The sequence below is a fragment of the Peromyscus californicus genome, unplaced genomic scaffold (assembly GCF_007827085.1).
Source record: "Peromyscus californicus insignis strain IS unplaced genomic scaffold, ASM782708v3 Scaffold_8__1_contigs__length_139910024, whole genome shotgun sequence".
In the NCBI taxonomy this organism is placed as follows: Eukaryota; Metazoa; Chordata; class Mammalia; order Rodentia; family Cricetidae; genus Peromyscus; species Peromyscus californicus.
Window position 1 is genome coordinate 127,246,253 of NW_026294606.1, and position 22,140 is coordinate 127,268,392.

General features: G+C 50.3%; 2 protein-coding genes, 1 non-coding gene and 1 pseudogene across 5 annotated transcripts in view; 1 reads left to right on the forward strand and 3 right to left on the reverse strand.

Moving 5' to 3' along the window:
* On the reverse strand, positions 1-8,547 carry Rtbdn (retbindin). The gene is made up of 5 exons (XM_052729713.1): positions 3,929-8,547; positions 2,828-2,987; positions 2,595-2,705; positions 1,600-1,696; positions 1-674 (listed from the first exon to the last, which is right to left on the reverse strand). Exons 1-5 carry the CDS (start codon positions 4,095-4,097, stop codon positions 492-494), a joined length of 720 nt encoding a protein of 239 aa, XP_052585673.1. The 5' UTR covers positions 4,098-8,547; the 3' UTR covers positions 1-491.
* Positions 8,548-8,637: 90 nt separating this feature from the next.
* Mast1 (microtubule associated serine/threonine kinase 1) overlaps positions 8,638-22,140 on the forward strand; it is a 35,012-nt gene continuing 21,509 nt past the window's right edge. The window contains exons 1-4 of one of the 3 annotated variants that reach the window (XM_052729709.1): positions 8,638-8,740; positions 17,138-17,169; positions 18,881-18,969; positions 19,328-19,403. In XM_052729709.1, the coding sequence (XP_052585669.1) occupies positions 8,702-8,740; positions 17,138-17,169; positions 18,881-18,969; positions 19,328-19,403 (236 nt within the window). In that variant the 5' untranslated portion in view covers positions 8,638-8,701. Of the gene's footprint in view, positions 8,741-17,137; positions 17,170-17,297; positions 17,491-18,880; positions 18,970-19,327; positions 19,404-22,140 lie in introns of those variants that run through there. The other 2 variants (XM_052729710.1, XM_052729707.1) reach the window with 2 other exon arrangements.
* Positions 10,747-14,145, reverse strand: LOC128104713 (ATP synthase F(0) complex subunit C2, mitochondrial-like; annotated as a pseudogene).
* LOC128104892 (U12 minor spliceosomal RNA) lies at positions 14,348-14,494 on the reverse strand. Its single transcript, XR_008216171.1, has one exon. It is a non-coding gene; the product is annotated as a U12 minor spliceosomal RNA (small nuclear RNA).

A 22,140-nucleotide genomic window follows, 5' to 3' on the forward strand; every position in this document is an offset into this window, starting at 1 on the left:
ATGAGACGCCGATTCAAAGCCAAAAATTATTTCATTACATTTATTATTTGTTTGTTTATTTATTTGGGGGAAAGGGACACGAGTGCCACCGCAAATGTGGAGGCCAGAGGACAACTTGCAGGAGCTGGTTCTTTTACTGTGTGAGTTCTGGGGATAGATGTAGATCATCAGAGTTGGCCTGCTGTGCCATTTTACTGGTCTCTGTCTCCTTCCCTTCCTCTCTCCTTCCTCTTCCCCTCTGAGATGACTCCATTTTGGCAGTTCTTCCCAACTACTTCCCCAGGCAGCAGCCACATCGTGTAGCATGGTCTAGGCGGTCACTTTATTCTGGGAAAGAGAGCGGACTAAGCGAGAGTTGGGCCATTTCTAGGAGGATAACGGGTAGAGAGGCCTGTCTAAGCAACCCCAGGGCATGGTTTGGGAGGGAGAGAGGGAGGGAGGGAGGGATGTGTTTCTGGGTGGCTCCTGGCCCAAGGAAGGGACACAAACATCTACTCAGGGCTGTCGCCGCTGCCACTGCCGCTGCCTGCAGCCTTCGAGATCCAGGCGCGAGAGCGGCGGGCGCGTGGAGAGGAGGAGATGGAGACGTTGAGACAGTGACGTGAGCCAGGAGCTGCCACCGGCAGTACGTGGCCCAGAACCGTGCCACACAGGTCTTCTGCGCTGGCGAAGGTCTAGGAGAAAGGGTGGGGTCAGGGTTCGAGAAGGTGGAGCCTGAGTCGCTGGGGGCGGGTCTTCTGTTCTGGGGCGTGGCCTGGGCAATGGGAGGGTCTGGGCGTTCCTTTGAGGGACTGGTGGTCTCTGGCGGGGCCAGAGCCAGGGGCTGGGCGACAGGTGTCCTGGGCCTGCTGAGAACCCAAGCAAAGACAGTAACTTGGAAGGAGACTCTGGAATCAGTGGGCTCTTGGGACACTATCCACACACCCCACACCGAGGCTGGGACTGTGGAAGAGTGGAGCCTGAGGCTAGGGGCTAGGTAAATTGAGATGGGCTAAGATAAGGCTAAGCGCCCGGCTAGAGAGATGGTTCAGCCGGCAAGAGCATTGGCTGCTCTTACAGTGGACCCAGGTTAGATTCCTGGCACCCATGTACTAGTTCACAACCGTAATACCAACTATAAGGGACTCCATACCCTGTACTGACCTCAAGGTACATAGGTGGTGCACATACAGGCAGGCAAAACACTCATACACGGAATAAAAATAAATCTTTAAAGAATAAAGATTAGCCGGGTGGTGGTGGTGCATGCCTTTAATCCCAGCACTCAGGAGGCAGAGCCAGGAGGATCTCTGTGAGTTCAAGGCCAGCCTGGTCTACAGAGCGAGATTCAGGACAGGCACCAAAACTACACAGAGAAACCCTGTCTCTTGAAAAAAACAAACAAACAAAAAAAGAATAAAGATTAGCCGAATGTGGTAACCTACATCTTTAAAGGCATTAGTAGCACTGGAGAGACAGAGGCAGGCAGATCTCTAAGAGTTCAAGGTCAGCCTGGTCATGTAGAAAATCCTTATCTCAAAAAAGTAACTAGTTAAAATTAAAAGACATCAGGAACCTGGGTTTTGGGAGCATGTAGTACCCTGACCCTCTGTTCCTCACCTGCCCGTAGGTTCGGCAGCTGGCTTCACAGCCTCTCTTCCCAGAGGACTGCAGCCAGGTCCGGCCACAGGTAAAATCTGCTTCGCAGGTGGTGAACCTGGGTTTGTGAAAGGGGAAGATGGGTTAGGGCTTTGAAGCCAGCTGGCTTCTAAAGACGACTGTCCTGCTCTCAGATGAAGACCTCATCCTTCAGGCCCCATTCCTTCAAAAGCCCAACCCAACCTTTGCAGGGCTCACTTCCCAGATTTATTTATGTATTTAGAGGCAGGATCTGAAGCTAGTCTAGAAGCTGTTTTGTGTCTGAGGATGACCTTGAACTCTTGACCCTCTTTCCTAAGTACTGGTACCACAGGCCACCACCACCACCACAGTGGTGTTAAAGAAGTCCACTCCCTTCTTCTTTAAAACTTTATTTTAATTAATTTATTTTGGTTTCTTGAGGCAGGGTTTCTCTGTGTAGCTCTGGCTGTCCTGGAACTAGCTCTGTAGACCAGGCTGGCCTCTAACTCACAGAGATTCGCCTGCCTCTGTCTCCCAAATGCTGGGATTAAAGGCGTGCACCACCACCACCACCAGGCTTAAAATTATTTTTAAGTTACGTGTGTCCATCTTGTATGTGCAAAGTGCCTGGGGAGTTCCAAAGAGGACATTAGACCCCCTGGAGCTGGAATTACAAGCAACTGTGAGCCTGACATGGATGCTGGGAACCGAACTCGGGTCCTCTGAAAAAGTAGTTAGCACTCTTAACCACTGAGCCCAGACAACCTATTTGTGACCAGCTCCTTGCGTTCCCACCTCCTTTAGCTCCTCCAAGAGTCGAAAGCTTGAACCTTTTGAAACGTCCTGTCCCCCAGAGCCTTGTCTTCACGCTGTCTTGTCTTAAATAGTAGGCCACCCTCTTCTCATAGACCCACCCTGGCTCGGTAGGGGCGAACTAAGGCCCTGGTCCCGGTCTGCCGTACTGTAGGGCACGCCCCTGTCCCCGCCTCCCTTACCAAATCCCGCAGAGCTCCGGGCAGAGAGGCTGCACTCGGTGTACCCCCAGCAGCAGCGAGTGGAAGCGATTGCGGAGGGCACGTTGAAGGTGTCCCAGGAAGAATTCACATCTGGACGTGGGAGACACAGGGCAGGCGGGGCACAGTTCTCACGGGGAGTTAAGAGTGTGACTGACCCAAGGCAAGCGCTAATAGGGCAGAGAACGGGTCAGGCTAGAGGGCGCAGTACTCACTCCGGGCTCGGCGCACCGCAGCTTTCTAGAAGGATCCCTGGGTTTGATGGCTCTGGTCCGTCTATATCTGAGGTACAACAAGGTTCTGGCAGGGGTGATGTCTGTGAACCAGGATCTTGGATCCTCAGGGAAGGCCGTGGAACCGAGGACGGAGGGTACCCTGACAAAAGGGATTTTATCAGCCATCCCAAAGAGAAAAACCTTAGAGATTTCTCTTGAGCTGAATGAAATGCATGGATCTGTAATCCCAGACACTTGAAGGCTAAAGCAGGGGGAATCTCAAATTTAAGACCAGACTAGGCAACTTAGAGGGATCCTGGCTGAAAATTAAACCAAAAAATAGGGCTTAGTGAAATAGCACTTGCCTAGCATGTGGAAGGCACCTGGTTCAATTCCCATTACTGGAGACATTTTTCTGTGAAATGCAACTTTAAGTAGTAATAACCGAGCATCACCCATAATAATCAGGTTATATCTGTCTGTATTTCTAAGGGGTGGCACACTGTTTATATGCTTAATTTCTACCACACCTGTATGTTAGGTCTGTGATTTCTCCTGTTTATTTTTATTTACTGGGGACTGGATCTAGGGCACTACCCATGTTAGGCACACATTCTGTGAGCTATATCTTCAGCACTATTTATTTTTAGAATTATGTTTAATTAACTTGTGTGTGTGACTGACTGCTCGTGTGCCACAGTGTGTGTGCAAGTGTGGTTCTCCCCCTTCAGCATGTGGGTTCCAGGGACCTGACTCAGGTTGCTGACGAGTCCTCTCATTAGTCCTAATTATTTATTTTGAGACAGAGTTTCATGTAGTTCAGCCTGGCCTCCAACTCCCTATGTAGCTGAGGCTGGCCTTGAAATCCTAATCCCCCTACATCCACGTATGTTCGGGATTACAGGTGGGCCTGTAATCCTGACTCTACCCAGGTCAACGGACTTGCTCAAGGTCACAGAGCACCAAGGTATGGATTTGGGACCGAGCAGAGAGCACCCAGAGGACAGCACTCTTCACCACTCTCATTGCTACACTAAGCCCCTCTTACAAGGGGGATGTGAGTGGGGTTTCTGGGTGTTAGGACCTAGATAGGAAGCTCACCTGCTAGGTGCAGCTGGCTTGTGCCCACATTGGCTGCCAGCCCAGGGTGTCCCCAGAGTCTAGCTTGCAGGGGGTGGCTCCCTCCACAGGCCACCAAGAAGATCCATGCCAGGATCAGCCGCAGGGCCCAGCCCAGCCTGCTGGGTTGAAAGTGGCCTTTGTGGGCCATGTCCACCTGAGACAAGAACCAGCCGATATGGAGGGATGAGGCATGACTATCCTTTTGGAGGCTCAGGTTGGCACTGGCGGGTGCACACCAGAAATCAATGCCAGGCAGCACAGAGCATGGGCAATGCTGGAGGAGGCCAGGGCTCTCCGAACTCTAGGGGGAGTCTCAGCCAAGAGCCCCTCCCAGCAGACACATCCCTCCTATTCCTTCAGGCCCAAACACTGCCCCCAGCTTAAACCACACATGCCAACAATCTCTCGCCCTGTTTGCCCTCTGCTACTAACTTCCTTCAGAGTAACAGAACTACCTCAGCTCTTCCAGGCCCTTTTCCAACCAGGACTTCCTCTCTCTCTTCAGCCCCGCCCCCCTTCTTGCTCACTCCTTTCACGGTCACCTTCTCTCGGTTCACAATCAGCTTAGGAGCTTCCACCCAGGGCTGGACCTTTAGCACCAAGCTGCACAGCGGCAGGGCTGGGGTTCTGCGACTAGGTACTACAAGCTTCTAGGCAGAGGAAGGCAAAGGTATGGGAGACAAGAGTCCCGCCTCCCTTCTCCCTGTCACTCACCTGTTAGCAGGCTGGAGTATAGGAGCTGCGGAGACACCTCAGAACCACAGAACAAGGCCAGCAAATAGCGGCAACTTAAGGGGTGTGGTTTGGTTCAGGGGCGGGGCTTTGGAAAGCCCCGCCCCCACAGCCACAAAACAGGTGCTCTTGGGACTGGTGCATTTATATCCATAAGCTTGCTTTATGTTAAACTTGAGATCTAAGATCTGTCTGTCTGTCTGTCTGTCTCTCCCTCTCTCTCTCTGTGCGGTGTGTTCTATGATGGGTGGGTAATCCTACATCTGTGTCTCTTTTCTGGTTTGTGTGAGAGGATGTCTCTTGGGTAGGTGGTTTCAGGTGTTTATTGGTGCATGCAACTGTGCCTTTCTCCAGTTATTGTAAATCTGTGTCCTTTAGCATTCTGTCCATTAATTCAACATTTATTTATATTTTTTATTATTATTATTATTATTATTATTATTATTATTATTATTTGATTTTTCAAGGCAGGTTCTGTGTAGCTTTGGCTGTCCTGAAACTTCCTCTGTAGACCTTGAATTCACAGAGATCCACCTGCCTCTGTCTCCCAAGCGCTGGGATTAAAGGCGGGCACTACCACCACCTGGCCAAAGACATATACTAAACACACACTCTGAGGAGGCAGAGGCAGGGGAATCTTTGTGTTCAAGGTCAGCTTGGTCTACAGAGTGAGTTCTAGGACAGCCACAGCAGAATCTCTGCCTCAAAAGCAAACAAATAAACAAAGCAGCTCTGTACTGTCTCCTGGGGGGTGCACTTATACAAGATACAACAATCTCAGTCTTCACAGAATTGACTCAACTCGGGATGGATAGTCAGGTGGGGGGAGACAGCGCTGGAGAAGGGAGAGCATGCACAACTTTCAAGCACCTGTATATGAGCTGCGTTGGAAGGAATATGTATCCATGTATTAGGTGGGAATTGTGCACCATTGAGCATCCCTGGGTTTTGGAATTGTATGTCTTGGGTGTTTGTATTTTTTTGAGTGTGCTTGCATTGATAAGTGTCTGTGTGTTTGTGTTTCCTAAATATATGTTTGTATGATTGCAGAGTGTGAGGTTTTTTCAAAGATATCTTTTTTTTTTTAAGATTTATTTATTTTATGTGTGAGTGCTCTATCTGCATGTATGTCTTTATGCCAGAAGAGGGCATCAGATCCCATGATAGATGGTTGTGAGTCACCATGTGGTTGATGAGAATTGAACTCAAGACCTCTGAAAGAGCAGCCAGTGCTCTTAGCTGCTGAGCCATCTCTCCAGCCTGAGTGTGTGTTTTTTATATATGTGTGTGTTTATATACATTGTGTGTGTGTGTGTGTGTGTGTGTGTGTGTGTGTGTGTGTGTGTGTATTTGCTGGATATTTGCAAATATCTATATATGTTGTGGGTGATTTACTTTGCTGATTATGTTTGTAGTTCTCTTTTTTATATTTTACTATTTTAAATTAGGTGTGTGTGTCTGTCTGTCTGTCCATACAGGTCTGTGGATATGAGTGCGGTTGCCCTGTGAGGTCAGAGTCCTCTGATCAGATCCCCTGGGGTTGGAGTTACAGGCAGTTGTGAGCTGCTTGACATGGATGCTGGGAACTGAACTTGGGCTCTCTGCATGGTAGTATGTTCTCTTAACCACTGAGCAATCTCCCCGACCCCTTATGTGTGTTTTTGGAGAATGTGGGTCTTTATTTGAGGAGTATGTACACAGCATGCGTGAACACTTGTTTGTATCTTTGAGGAGTATGAATGTGTAAGGATATGCAGTGATTGTGAATGTATTTGTAGAATACTTGTGTGCACAAAAGTGTATGTGCAAAGCACTGTTTCTGCTTGTACTCATATTTCATATGCATGTTTTTAGAACATATGCATGCATCCTCATAGAATATGTATACCACCATCAGAAATGTGTCTCCCTCCTATCTCAGGGTAAGACAGGCATTTTTAAGACTTACTTTAATTAATTTTAGTATGCATTGGGTTGGTATGTGTGCACTTTACTGTAGGTGCCTGGGGAGGTCAGATGCCTCTGGTCACCTAGAGCTGAGGGTACAAGCTATGATAAACTACTCAATGTGAGTGCTGGAAGCCAAATTCTGGTCCTCTGCAAGAGCATCAATTACTCTTTTTTTAATTTAAATTATTTTATGCATATAGGTGTTTTGGCTGCATGTGTCTGTGCATCTTGTTTGTTCCTGGTACCCACGGAGGCCAAAAGAAGCTATCACATTCCCTGGAATTGGAGTTATGAATAGTTGTAAGCCAGCACATGGGTAGGTGCTAGGAATTAAACCCAGGTCCTCTGGAAGAGCAGCCAGTGTGCTCTTAATGGGTAAGACATCTCTCCAGCTTGTTGTGGAGCTTAGTCTCTCTGGCCCCAAGGCAGGAATGTATTTTTGGTGCTTTTTAATTGCTGAACTCCCATATTACCAAATACTATTTTGCACTTGCACACAGAGCATGCTCAGTAAATGTTGAGTAAGGAAATTAATGAATTAATGCTTCTCCCCAGGAAGGATATCCCTATGTAGCTCAGGCTAGACTTGAACTCCAGCTTCTCTATCTTTCTGTGGGCAACAGTGACATCAAAGAGGCCCCAGGAGCTAAGTCTTACAGGATACAGCCCTTGTCTGGGATAGCTCAAGGTGGTTGTGGGTCATATCTATCGTGTTTGTGGGTTTTGCCTCCCTCAAGACTCTGTGCAACACAGGCCCTCATCACCTTCAGGGTGTTCATATTTCAGCACCGTGGACAGGAGCAGGGGCCAGCACCAGGGACAGCTTTCCTAGTTGGGAACAAGGAAAAATACAAGCCGCGGACAGAGACAAATACAAGCAATAGACTCATTGAGATGCTTCCCTGGCCATAGGGACACAAAGGCGCAACATTAACCAGGCAACGGTTCAGACTCGAGGGTCAACCACCAAGAACACACTCAGACCCAGACCTCGTTGTCGCCTCCGTTGTCTGGCAGAGGTCACTTTAGTCCGGAGACCCTGCCCTCCAAGACCTCAGCTACAGGCTGCCACCCTAGGAAGGCTCTTCCCGCTCTGTCTAGGCTCACAGGATGTCCTCTCCAACGCTGGGAAGTATGGTCTAGTTTGGCCTCAGCTGAGTGAACTGGGGCGGAGTTAAGAATCGCTCTATCTGCCCCCTCCCCAGCTACCAGCTAATCGCTCTTATAAATACATCCTGACCTGGCCTGACTCCTTAATCCTGACCATGAGGCAAAGACTCTGGAGGGGCTACAGGACTTACTTAAGGGGCTCTGTCTTGTGGCAGGCAAATGAAGGCGGTCTGAGTGTATATACACGTTTTTCTGAGGGGAAACTCCCATAAGGACCAGCCTCTTGCTTGAACACATGACTCTGGAAGAATGCATCTGTGGGGATCTGAGGGTGCCCTGGGGTGGAGGCAATTTCCCACAGAGAAGAGAATATGCCTTCGAGTGGTCCCATTGTGGGGGATTTTCTCTCCAGGATCCCCAAAGATGTCCCCGGTGGGGTCTTTGAAGAAATGCCTCTTCAGGAAGGGGGAAATTGAGATGAAGGGTCACCTCTCAGACACTATTTCTATTAGGAGTGATTTTCAGGGTGAAGGGATAGCTCTTCATGGCAGATCACACCCTTGTGGGAATGTGTCTCCTGTGGGGGCCCGTTAGTCGCACCGGGAATTCGTCTGTTGAGAACAGCTCCCTTGGGGATCTTTCTTGGGTCGGCGGGTCTGTGGAAGAGAATGTCTTGATAGGGTCTCTCTCCAGCATGCCTCCCTTAGGGACATCTGCAGGCTCCACCCACCCAACCTTGCTCGCCCCCCAGCGCGGGCAGCGGTGGCCGAAACCGGGCTCCGGCTCCCAGACGCAGTGACGGCGCCGGGCTCGCCCCGCTTCGCTCCGCCCCCCCCCCCCCCCCCCTCGCCGGCCGCCGCCGCGGTCCCCGAGGCTTCTCTCTTCTTCCCTCCTCCCTCCTCCCTCCTGCTGCTGCCGCCGCCTCCCTCCTCCCTCCCCCGGACCAAAGTCGCCGCCGCCATGGACGATTCGGGCCTGATCCGCCGCCGGAGGCTGCAGGTACGCCGCAGCCCGGGCTCCAAGGAGGGGATGGGGTCGGTGCCCTGGGGCGGGGCCGAGCAGGAGGCAGGAGAACTTGCGCCAGGGTCGGCCGTGGCGTCCCTTCCTCCTGCCGGAGGATGCTCTGGGCCAGGAGTGCAGTGGCCGCGCGTCCTGGCAGCGCGGACCCCGCCCCTCAGGCGTCGCCCCGGTATCCCGGAGGCTGCTGGAGGGGCTGCATCCTAGCGCGCCCCCTCGAAGACGGCCTGGGCGGCGTCTAGCCCCACCGGAGTCGGAGGCAGCGGGGCCCAGGTCCTTGCCAAGGCGCTTGGACAGTCCGGGGGTGAAGGTGCGGCAAGTAAAGTTATTGCCCCAGGGTTCGAGCCCCTCGGGGCTACCAGCGCTTCAGCAGCTGTAAACATGTTTGTTCGTCAGCCTCGCCCCTCACCACCCAGAGCCCTTCCTAGGCTTGCTACCTTGAGTCCTCCATTCACCTGTCTGGCCACTAGGACTCTTCCTAGTGCCCTAATTGGACAGCACCTAGACAGCCTCCCCACTTTCCATTTCACCCCCTCCACTACAATACTCCCACCACACACACACATACACACACCCGCCCGCGATCCCTAAGTCCAGCCCAGCTTGTGGGTGGGCGGGAGCGATTTTTAGCTCCTTGCGGTCTTCGAAGATGTTGGTCGCCAGGCTGCGCAGGCGCAGGAGGCGTGAGTCCACTGCACAGAGTGGGATACTGAGGGCTGTTGGAGTGAGGGAAGGCTGGAACAAATCCAGTCCTCAGGAGTTCCCACCCCCAAGGTAGGTAGGGATTTTGAGGCTGAGAGTGTCCTCTGAGATTTGGGTCTTGCCCTTCTGAGTTCATAAACTAACCTCATAGGGGAAATGATGAATGCTTCACGCCTAGGGCTACCTAGAAGCTGGTCCTTCTGAGCCTCCTTGGAGGTCAGCCCCTGCTTGTACTCCAGAATTTAGATTAAATCAGTTATGATCTCAATCTCTTGTCCAATTGTAGGCTCCCTTAATGCACCATTTCCGAGATCAAGACCACGGAGAAATGACCAGTAGGGCAGGGGGGAAAATGAGATTCAGACAGTAAGAAGGACATCCCAGGAGGCTGGCTGCTCCTGATTGGAAAGCTAATTTGCTTTCAAACAGGGTGTCAGAGCCTAGGCTCCTCGACGCCTTCCTCGCTTTCCCTCCTGCTCCCAGGGTAGATCAGGAGTGTGAGTCTTGAGTACGGGAGGGAGTTGCTGCAAAGCCAGAGTAAGTACTACAGTGGTTAAGCCGGTCCAAGCCACCCGCTCCTCGCTGAAGGATGGAAGTGGGCGGGGCCTGAACGGGGTGTGTCCCGGTCCTTCAAACAGGCGCCGAATCCCATTGGCTCAACGCCACGCGGGACTCTGTCTCTGACGCAAGACTCCGCCCCCAACCTCTATATTACCGCTCACCCACTCAGCTCAGGACATGCTATAGGCAGGGAATCTCTGCTCTCCAGAAGGCAGCCACCTCTCCCTTCTGAGCTAGCCGCTTTAATGCCTGGGTCCACTCACGCGCATCGGTTCCACCGCTAAGCAAATGTCCCACTATCCCCCAGCGCCAGAGTCGCCTGTGTGCAGTTAGGATCTTAAATAGGAAGAGCTGGTTGTTGGACTGTCCTGCCACAGCACCCTGCCGGGAGAAGCAGAATTGCTCTTCAGCTTGGATGGGGGGGGGGGGGGAGGTGGCTTTTGACTCATATGACTCCAAGGATCTAAATTTCTCTTCTTTCTTTATTTTTATCTTTTTTTTTTTTTAAATGTGTTGACATAGCGTCTCACAGTGTGGCCCTGTCTGTCCTGGAACGAGACCAGGCTGATCTCAAAATCACAAAGATTGCCCTGCCTCTGCCTTCCGAATACAAGGAAGATGTAAATTTCTATGACTCTGGTTTGTCCCTTTTCTCCACTCTGGAATGTTTATGGTGAGCCTGCAGATGAGATCCATTCTGAGGACTTCTTTCGGTGGTATTTAAGGATTCTTTTCCTTTCCTTCCTTCCTTCCTTCCTTCCTTCCTTCCTTCCTTCCTTCCTTCCTTTCTTTCTTGTTTGTTTTTCAATACAGGGTTTCTCTGTGTAGTTTTGGTGCCTGTCCTGGATCTTGCTCTGTAGACCAGGCTGGCCTCGAACGCACAGAAATCCGCCTGGCTCTGCCTCCAGAGTGCTGGGATTAAAGCCGTGTGCCACCAACGCCTAGCTATTTAAGGATTCTTTAAGGCTTATCATGCCTTTTACAAACGTCTGGAGACCTTGGCCCCATGCCTGAAAAATCCAGGACTTAGTTTTGATAGGTCCATTAAGGCTGCTTAGCTTGGTAAGCTAAAACCAATTCACCTCAAACCTGTCATTATAAGAGAGAAAATCTGATGTGGATTTCTGGTCACTGTGGCTCCCCAGGGCAGGCTGCCCTTTGATCCTGCCCTGTCTGAATGCCCTTTGCACATGGAAGTGGTAGGATCCTCTGAGACATTTTCTGCTGTGTGGCATGTCTATTAATAACTCTTCTTTTTTTCTTATTAATACGGTATTTATTTGTCTTCTCTCTGTCAAATCCTGAGCCAAGCATTTTCCCCAGACTTCCTGGGGAGGTACAGGAAAAGGAACATACAGGGCAGACGGGACAGGAAAGCTATGGGAGGAGGAAGTGGAGACAGCTGCTTCACATGGCGAAGAGGATGAGAAAGGCCACCATTAGGCAGAAGAGCCCCATGGCCTCTGAGAGGGCAAAGCCCAGAATCGCATAGGAGAAGAGCTGTTGCTTCAGAGAAGGGTTCCTGGCATAACCAATGATGAGGCTCCCAAAAGAGTCCCAATCCCAGAGCCAGCCACCCCAACTGTAGCAGCCCCAACCCCAGTGAACTTGGTGGCTGTGTCGCTGTCCCTAGATATGAGGCTGGTTTGGAAGCTGCGACTAGGAATAAGTGAGGTCAGAGGTCGAGGGACTGCCAAGCTGCTGGGGCCCTCATCTGTCCACGTCTGTGGTCGGTTCAACTCCACTGCAGACAGTAGACGACTCAGCAGCTGAGAGGCTCCTGATCAGGAAGCAGGTGGAGATGAATGTGGAGCAGGCATACATTTTCAGGGGGAGGGGCCAAGGCAGGAGAGCTGCTCCCAGGGTAGAGAGGACAGAGAGGGTTAATAACTCTTCTTATGACTTACTACTTTAACTTTTTTAGTTTTACTTAAAAATTTTTATTACTGTTTTTTAAATTCATGTGTAAGGATGTTTTGCCTGAGTGTGTGTCTGTGAACTACCAGTAGCCAGGGATCATGGAGGCCAGAAGAGGGCATTAAATCCTCTATAACTGAAATTTCAGACAGCTGTGAGCTGCCATGTGGGTACTGGGAATCGAATCTGGGTCCTCTGCAAGAGCAAGTGCTCTAAACTGCTGATCTGTCTCTGCAGTTCGTATTTATTCACTTATTTATATGTGTGCGTGTGTGTGTGTGTGTGTGTGTGTGTGTGTGTGTGTGTGTGAATGTATATAAATGTATATATGTGTATGTGTGTGAGCATGTGCCACAACTTTTAGGAGGAGATTCTTTCCTTTTACTGTGTGGGTCCTGCGGCTGGAACTTAGGTGACTAGGCTTGTTAGAAAATGCCCATAACAGCTGAGCATCTCTTCTGCCCTTGACTTACTACTTGCTGAGCATACGCCAAGTGCCAGGTACCACCGTAAAACGGTAAAACCTGCATCACCTCACAGACTTCTCTAGGAGACAGGGGTACTTGGGAAGGTCATTTGCCAAGGTCACAAAAGGCAAATCTGGGATTTTTTTTTTTTCTTCAAGACAGGGTTTCTCTGTGTAACAGCCCTGGCTGTCCTGGATCTCGCTCTATTGACCAGGCTGGCCTCGAACTCACAGAGATCCGCCTGGCTCTGCCTCCCGAGCGCTGGGATCAAAGGCGTGCGCCGCCGCCGCCGCCGCCGCCGCCGCCGCCGCCGCCGCCGCCGCCGCCGCCAGCGTCACCACCACCCCGGCAAATTTGGGATTTTCAAGCTAGGATTTTTATCTCTGAGAGACCATAGAAAGGATTAGGATTTACTTGTTTTTGTTGTTTTTGCACATGTATGTATGTGGTGTGCATGCACGTGTACATGTGTTGTATGTGTATGAACACACATGGGTGTTCACATGTGTGTTTAGGCTGGAGGTTGATACCTGCTGTCTTCCTCCACTGGTCTCTTTAGTTACTGACCCCAAAGCTTGATAACATGGGCTAGCCTAGCAAGTCAGTTTGCCCCGGAGATCCCTTATCTCCACCCCAACCCCATCACTGGGATTGATGGAGACCCCTCATGCCCATCTAGCATTTGGATACATTTTGGGGAGTAGAATTCTGGTTCTTTTTTTTTTTTTCAAAGATTTTGTTTATTTTTATTTATTGAGATAGGGTGTCTCTATGTAGACCAGGCTGGCCTTGAATTCACAGAGATCTGCCTGTCTATACTTCCAGAGTGATGAGATTAAAATTGCACACCAGCATGCCCTGCAAGAAGTATTTTATTTTTAAAAAACTGTTTTAGTCACGCATATGTGTGTGGGTATTTGCACATGAATACCAGTGCCCACAGAGGTCGGAGGTATGAGATCCCTCTGGAGCTTGGGTCACAGGCAATTGTGAGCCACCTGTAGTGGGTGCTGGGAATTGAACTCAGGTCCTCAGGAAGAGCCGTATGTGCTCTTAACCACTGAGCATCTCTCCGGTCATGGAATTCTGGGTCTTAAACTCGTCATTAAGGTCCTTATCCACTGGGAAGTCTCACCAGCATCTTAACGTGCTTTTTTTCTCCTTCAAAAGACCCGTTGAAGCAAGGCATGCTACCTCACCTGAGAAGTGGAGACAGTTCAGTGACAGCGTAGGCTACAGGAGACCTTGTTTCAGAACAAATCTTTTGAAACCTTCACCCAAATCTTTCCACCTGCATTACTACTCAACCTGAGAAATGACACTGGGGGCAAGATGGTGGTTACTAATCCCATTGCGCTCATCTGAAAAGGGATGAGACAATGTAACAATGTCTACCTTCTTTTCTTTTTTTGTTTGGTTTTGATTTTGGTTTTTCCAAGACAGGGTGTTGTATTTGTTTTCTTTTCTTTTGTTTTTGTTTTTCGAGACAGGGTTTCTCTGTGTAGCTTTGCGCCTTTTCCTGGAACTCACTTGGTAGACCAGGCTGGCCTCGAACTCACAGAGATCCACCTGGCTCTGCCTCCCGAGTGCTGGGATTAAAGGCGTGCGCCACAGGGTGTTGTATTTTAAAAATGGCGCGGTGGCGGCCTTGGCGGGTGGAGCCAAGGGGCTCCTCGGATAGCGCTCACGTGAAAAGTTTTATTATTAAGGGGAGAAGGGAAGAAAGGGAAAGAGAGAGAGAAAGAGGCAGGGGGAGGGGGGCACGGAGATGCGCCTGCCCTCCTGACAAGAGGAGAGAGAAGGGGAGGGGGTTTCTCTCTTTTTTGGGGGGGTGGGTGGAATAAACACGATTCATTTGGAAGACAGCCCCTGACCACACAGGACAGTCTCAAGACAACTGTGCAGACAGCTTGTCAACTTTCTGACTTTCTTTATAGGGGGTCGGGCAGACTACTGCACCCAGGCATCCCGCAAAGAGGGTTGCCTTAGGGGGTAACCTTTACCCGCTCAAAAATTCTTCTCACATTAGCAGTGAGGACTCCGGTGTCACCCCAAATCGTTATTTTCCTTACTCATAAGTTTAAGGCATGAGGGGTTTTCTCTTAAAGAGGGCTTTACATAAGATGTTGTTGTCAGGGCTCTGGGTGGGTCCCCAAGGGGCAGATCTGAATGCTAACACAGGGTTTCTCTGCATACCCCTGACTGTCCTGGCACTCTCTCTGTAGACTAGGCTAGCCTCTGCTTCCCAAGTGCTGGGATAAAAGGTGTGCGCCAACACCACCTCGCCCTCCTTTTCATTTTTTTAAAGATTTATTTATTTATTTTTTATAATAAATCTTTTCAAAAAAAATTTTTTTTTGTATTTTATGTATGAGTGCTCTGCATGTATACCTACATGCCAGAAGAGGGCATCAGATCCTATTATAGATGATTGTGAGCCATCATGTTGTACATGGACTTTTCATGTCCCACCACTTGGCTCCCACATAACCACACACAGAGACCTAATATTAATTATAAATGCTTGGCCAGTAGCTTAGGCTTGTTACTAACTAGCTCTTACAACTTAAATTAACCCATATTTCTTATCTAAGTTCTACCATGTGGCTCATAGCTTGTTACCTCATTTTCTACACATCCTTCTTGCTCTGTGTCTGGCTCCCCACTCCTGAGACTCCACCCTTCTTCTCACAGCATCCTCCTAGTCTGGCTCTCCTACCTAATCACTTCCTGCCCAGCTATAGGCCAGTCAGCTCTTTAATTAACCAATAAGAGTAATATATATATTTGCAGTGTACAAAGACTGTGCCACCACGCCTTTATATATATAATATATATATAAAATATATGAAATATATTCAATTAAAGAACTTTTGGCTCCTCTCAAAGTCCCATTTACCATGCTACCCCAACTCTGTGAGCAGGCCTTGAGTGGGCAGAGCTGTTGGGATGTAAGAAGTCATTCATTTCTTTATTCATGCTTGAGACACTTAAGCTGCCTCTTATCTCCAGGTCTTCATACTTGCAGTCACCTATACGCTCTCTCTACAGGTCCTTCATGCCTGCTCCTTCCCTCCTTCCTTTTACAATTTCAGTGTGTGTGTGTGTGTGCGTGTGTGTGTGTGTGTGTGTGTGTGTGTGTGTGTGTGTGTGCTTGGTGGGTGCCTGTCATGAACATGTGGTACATGTGGAGGTCAGAGGACAACTTCTGTAAGTCATTCTCTCCTTCTACTATGTAGGTCCCCGGGATCAAACTCATGTCCTCAGACTCAGTAGCTCGACCCACTGACTCATCTTGCAAGCCACTTTTTCCTTTTTCTTTTCTTTTTTGAGACAGGATCTCAGTATATAACTTTGAACTCACTATGTAGCTAAGGATAATGTTGAACACTATTTTTATTTATGTGTATGTGTGTCTTGCCTGCATGTATGTCTGTGCACGATGTGTGTGCAGAGCCCACAGAGGCCAGAAGAGGGCATCAGATCCCCTGGAACTGCAGTTACAGACATTTGTATGCTGCCATGGGTGCTGGGAACTAAACCTGGGTCCTCTGCAAGAGCAACGAAGTGTTTTTAAGCACTGAGCCGTTTCTCCACTCCCTATTTCTGTAACACTCTTATTTAATATCTGCGGGTTATTGTTTTTAAAGATATTATCTATGATCTTGTTATGGAGTCCAGGACACCTTTGATTGCGAGAACATCCTGCCTCAGCCTTCTGAGTAGTTGGAATAGCAAGCAAGTGCTTCTAAATGCATTTTTCCAAAGGCCAAGCATTCATTTTTCTTATTAACTGCCGTGTTCCCGGTGTCTAGCATTAAGACCCGACATTCAAGAAATGTATTTATTTATTTACCTAAGACAGGATCTCACTGTATAGCTCTGGTTGACTGGAACTCAATGTGCAGCTCAGTCTTGCCTCAAATGCAGAGAGATTCTCTTGCTTCTACTTCCTGCTGGAATTAAAGGTGTGCATCTCCACCAGCAGCAAGAAATATTCCTGGGCGGCGGACCTTGCAGTTGTTTGTGTGTGTGACAGTGTGGGTGTAGAAGTGCACAGCTTTCTTTTGGAGTGGGTTCTCTCTTTCCACAGTGTGGGTCTTAGGAATCCACCTCAAGTGATCAAGCTTGCCGGCCACTGGGCCCTCAAGAAATATTTTTCATGGCTGAGAGTATAGCTCAATTGAGTACACAAAGGCCTGGGTTTGATACTCAGAACCATATAAACAGGGTGTGGAGGAGCATGCCTGTAATGCCAGTGCTGAGTAGGTGTAGCCGCAGGATCAGATCAAGGTTATTCCTCAGCTACACAGCAAGTTCAAGACCAGCTTGGACCTGAGATCCTGTCCAGAACAAAGAACAATGTTTTACAAGTACTGTCATGGTGGCTCACAGCTGTGATCTGAGCACTTGGGAGGTGAGGCACTGGGATCTCCGGTTGGAGAACAGCCTGGGTGAATTCCAAGCCATCCTGCGCTAGAGTGAGATTCTGTCTTGTCAGAAAGCAAACAAAACTTTATTGGCATGAACATGCTTGCAGATGTCCAATTGGGTCTATTTCTTGTGCACTTGACCCTGTTTTGGTTCCGGGGAATCAGGAGAGGAATCAGGAGGGCAAGGGTGACATGGTGATGCTGATGACGCCCTTGCTCCTTAGGTGAGTGGAGCTGCATTGTGGGCAGTGGCTATATGTCCACGCTGACCTCCCTCCCTTTACCCCTTTTTCTTCCAGAAGGATTTGCCCCTGCCCCGGAAAAGCAGCAGGTGAGCCTTGGGGAAAAGATGCCCGGGATGCTGCCCCAGGTAGGGGCACCAGGCGTGCACGCGGGCGGGGCCTCGCGCGGCGACACCCCGTAGCGCCCCCTCGCGACTGGCCGCAGCAGCAGGGCCCTCCCCTCCCCCGCCCTTCCCTGGCCGCCGCTGCGGCTCCAGCCTCCGCCCAACGCACTCGCTCCCCGCGCTGCCGCTGCCGCACCTGCCACCATGTCGCCGCCGCCGGGTCATGTCTGACTCTCTCTGGACTGCGCTTTCCAATTTCTCGATGCCCTCCTTCCCTGGCGGCAGCATGTTCCGCCGCACCAAGAGGTAGACCCCCACCCCCAGACCCTGTCCTGGCCCACCGGGGGAAGCCGCCCCGCCGGCTGCTGCGGCAGGGCGGGGCCGGGATGCTGCTCTCTGTCCAGCTGCGCCAGAGGTGTCCCCGCTGTGCCCTCCTGCAGGGGATGGGGTTGAACGCGGGCGGTGCGGGCCGTGCTGCTGGAGACTGGAAAGGCCTGGGCTGGGGACAGGGGTCGTGCCGGCGGGGGGTTGCAGCGCCTTTGTTTGCAGACGCGGTGGGCTCAGGCGGCCCTGGTGTGGGTAGGGGGCCGCGGGGAGAGGGGGCTTGGCACCCTCAGAACAATAGCCGCAGCCTGGCCTCCCCCCGCCCCCATCCGCGTGCTCTTGGACAAGCTAATATGCTCAGTCACTGCGGCTGAGAGCGTAGGGGCTAGAGCTCCTTATTGGGGGCCCCTCTTCTACAGCTGCTAGGCAGAGGGAAGGGGGGGCATTATCACTGCACGGACCCTCCCAACTCGAACACAGGGTCACACTGAAAATAGTGACACGGCGTCACACAGAACATGACCACACACACACAACCCTAGTGTCTCCGATACACTGGGAGGCACCACATATACTCAGCCACAGGTCAAAGCCATGGACAAATGGGGTCACCTCCTGTGTCACACACAGACACACACACATTGTGCTTTTCTAGTAGAATGACACATGCAAGACCACCCACCAAACACGATGCTCCCATCCAAGATATACAGATCTATTTTTAAAATGACACATCCATGCACCTAACACTATCACAGCAGCTGTATCGCATTGACATCAGGATAAAGAGACACAGGGACTTCTGCAGAGGCAAGGACACACAGTCACATAGCACGTACCCGTCTGGTACATAGTTGCATGCTTGGATGTGCCCAGCGTCACATACAGTGATGGGAACACAATGATGGACACACACAGCCAGTGTCTCTCATGCTGATAACCGCTAGTGATAACTGCACACCTGCAGCTGAAGTCACACACCATGCGGGAGTGACAGTCATGTACAAGCTGTGCTTCTCACTGCACCACACATACAGAAAGATGTGTTGTCACACAGATCGCATACATGACATACCACTGTCGCTCAGTGTGGGTCTCATACAGTAGATGCCTCATGTGTCTACATACTGTGAATGTTATGGGCATCTCAAGGACACAGACATTCAGGATCACTAATGGTGTCACCATGACTGTCAGGCCATAACTGACACAGACCTCACGGAGCTGCACACGAGTCACACTCTACCCTGGAAGTGTCACACACTGGCTGCAGCGTGGAAGAGGAGTGAGGATCTGGAATGGAAGAGTGGCTTCCTAGGCTCACACTCAAAGTCTGGGGCCTCTCATGATGCCTGCTCTCCTTCCCTGGCAGTTGCCGCACCAGTAACCGGAAAAGCCTCATCCTGACGAGCACTTCGCCGACCCTGCCACGACCCCACTCCCCACTGCCAGGCCACTTAGGTGAGACAAAGATGCAGCCTGGGTACTTGTGGATTTAGACCATAGGAGGCGGGGCCACAGCCGGACGTGGCCATCTCTGTATGGGCGTGGCCCCTAGATGGATGGCGTGGATGCACCCGGTTTAGAGTTGGACAGGGTAGAGGCAGAAAGGAGGAGCCAGAGCTGAGGGGCGGAGCCATCTTAGAGGAGGCTGAATAGGCACCTAGGTGAGTTCAGTGACTCGAACGCCCCCCCAAAAATTTGCAGAGGCGGGGCCACTGCAAAAGGGGCGTGGTCTACCATATATGCACCGGCCTGCATCAGAAGGGTGAGCTATTTTGGTGATCAGAAGACCCTAAAGCTCTCCTTTCTCTCGCAGGTAGCAGTCCCCTGGACAGCCCCCGCAACTTCTCTCCCAACACTCCCGCCCATTTCTCGTTTGCTTCCTCCCGAAGGTGAGTCTTTCCCCTGAGGGCCCCAGAACTCGGTGCGATCCTCCCCATCCACCGTCTGGGCCACCATCTGTTCTTGTCCTAATTGCACCCGAGTAGCCTCTGGGGACCAGTGGAAGGGCCTCAATGTCCTAGCTGGAAAAGCTACTAGAATTCAAGGAGGAGCTTTGAAAAAGGTGGAGCCAATCACAGCTCCAGAATGGAGAGGAGGGGACCTCCTTTGCAGTGGAGGGAAACTGCTAGTGCTCTGGGGCCCCAGGGTCGGCCTCCTCCTAGCCTTGTGCGCTTGGCCGAGCGTTTCCATAGCAACAGAACAGGGCTGTCAAGATGAGGTGCGCAAGCGCACACTGCACACAGCCCATCTAGGGCCTCAGTCCCTCCAGCGGCAGTGGGTGGCTAGGGCATTTTCTCAACCTTCCAAAAGGTAAGATGTTGTATTTGCCTCCCAGGTTCTCTCTGGGTGGATTTAAATGAATCTTCTTGGGGACCATAATGAAAAGTGGGGAGGGGCAGGAAGTTCCTGCTTTTTGTGGAGAGTCATTGGGATCTTTGCACCAGGAGTGGAAGTTGGGGTGATTTTTCTTTAGCTGTATTTATGGTTAGGAACCTGAAAGGAACAGTCATACGGGATGAAGACACTCTGTTTCTGTCCTTAGCATGATGAGACGGTGAGGCAGTAAAGAAAGAGAACAGGAGTCATTGCAAAGACTGATGAAAGCTGTAGGGAAGATGGGGATAGAGAATGGCTTCCTGGAGGGGGAGGGGATTCCCTTTCAACAGTAGTAGAACTTAGCTGAAGGAAATGGGGAGCCAAGCATGACTCTGGGTTTGTTCTGTGTAGAAAGAGGCCAGAGCCCACCCGATCAAGTGCATGTTTATGGGACTGGCCATCTGAGTGCCAGTGTGGATGTGAGCAAGCATGAGTGACCTACACACACTTTGGAATGTGCATCTGTGTGTACTATAGGTTTGTAGATGTGTGTTAAAGGAGGATACCCCCACCTCTGGATCTCTGAGCCATGTGCAGTCTGTGTGGGAGTGGGAATGTATGTGTGTGAGTGTCTGAGGGAGTTTGTGCCTGTGCACATCAATGAATGGGTGTCAGTGGGACTGGATGAGTTTGTGGTCCTGTGTGAGTGGGAATGTATGTGAGTGTATGTCTGTGACACAATATCTATGTGAGGGAGTTCTGGCCTGTGTGCATCAATGGGTGTGGGCATCAGTGTGGCTGGATGAGTGTGTAGCTGTGTGGGAGTTTGACTGTCTGACAGTGAATGAAAGTCTCGAATGTGTAGCTGCATGAAGAGAAAGCACAGAGTGTGAGTCAGGATGCAGCTCTATGTGTGTCAGTGTGAGTCTTGGCTCTCTCGTGTGCACTTTTATGTCATGTCTGCTTGGGCATGTGAGTGTGCATTAGTGTGTGAGAATACAATGTGTGGGTTCATGTACCGGGCTATGAATACTCACAACTGCCTTTAATGAGGAGTAATGAGTGTGGGACTGAGAACTGGAATTTACCCTTTTCTTTTTAGTTTTTCTTTGTAGCCCTGGCTGTCCTGGAACTCACTCTGTAGCTCAGGCTGGCCTTGAACTCACAGAGATCCACCTGGCTCTGCCTCCTGAATGCTGCGATTAAAGGTGTGCGCCACCATGCCCGGCTGAGAGTTGGAATCTTTTCTTTCTTTCTTTCTTTCTTTCTTTCTTTCTTTCTTTCTTTCTTCCTTTCTTCCTTTCTTTTTAAAGGCAGGGTTTCTCTGTGTAGCCCTGGCTGTCCTGGAACTCACTCAGAAAACAGGCTGGCCTTGAGAGAGCTTGAATTTTTAAAAATATTTTAAAATTTCATTTTATTCTGTGTGTGTGTACACCACTTGAGTGCCTGGCGCCCTCTGAGGTCAGAAGAGGGCACCAGATCTCTTGGAACTGGAGTTATAGAAACATGGAGTCACTATGTAGATGCTGGGGACTGAACCCAGGTCCTCTGCAAGAGCAACAAGTGCTCTTAACTACTGACCTATCCAGTTCCAACAGTCTGAATTTTTGTATGTGTTTTGTTTTGTTTAGGACAAGGTCTCATATAGCTTAGGGTGGCTACAACTTTCCCTGTAACCAAGGATGATATTGACCTCTTCCACGAAGAGTCTCCTTCATATCAAGCAGCTGTTTTTGCAGATGTTTGCCATCACATCACACACACACACCCCTTTTCTCGCACAGTTTTTTTTTTGAGACAGGATCTTACTATTGTAGCCCTGTTTGGCCTAGAACTGGCTCTGTACACCAGCTAGCCTTGAATTCACAGAGATCCCCCTGCCTCTGCCACCCAAGTGCTGGGATTAAAAGTGAGCACAACCATCACCAGTCCTGACTTTTTTCTTTACATGTATTTCTTTATTTGTATATGTCGTACACTCGTGTGTATGTGTGCGAGAGTGTGTGGTGGAGCTCATGTGGAGGACAGAGGACAACTGTCAGGAGTCAGTCCACTCTTTCCACCTACCATGGGTTCCAGGAACGAAATCCAGGTCATCAGGCTTTCAAGGCTCATGTCCCTACTGAGTCATCTCACTGGCCCTCATTTTGTTTTTTTAATTTTTCAGATTTATATGTTTTGTATATGACTGCCTGTAGGTCTGTGCATCATGTGCACTACTGGTGCCTACAGGGTTCAGAGGATCAATTCCTGAGTCCCTGGAATTACAGTCACAGATGGTTGTGAGCCACCATGTATGTGCTGGGCACT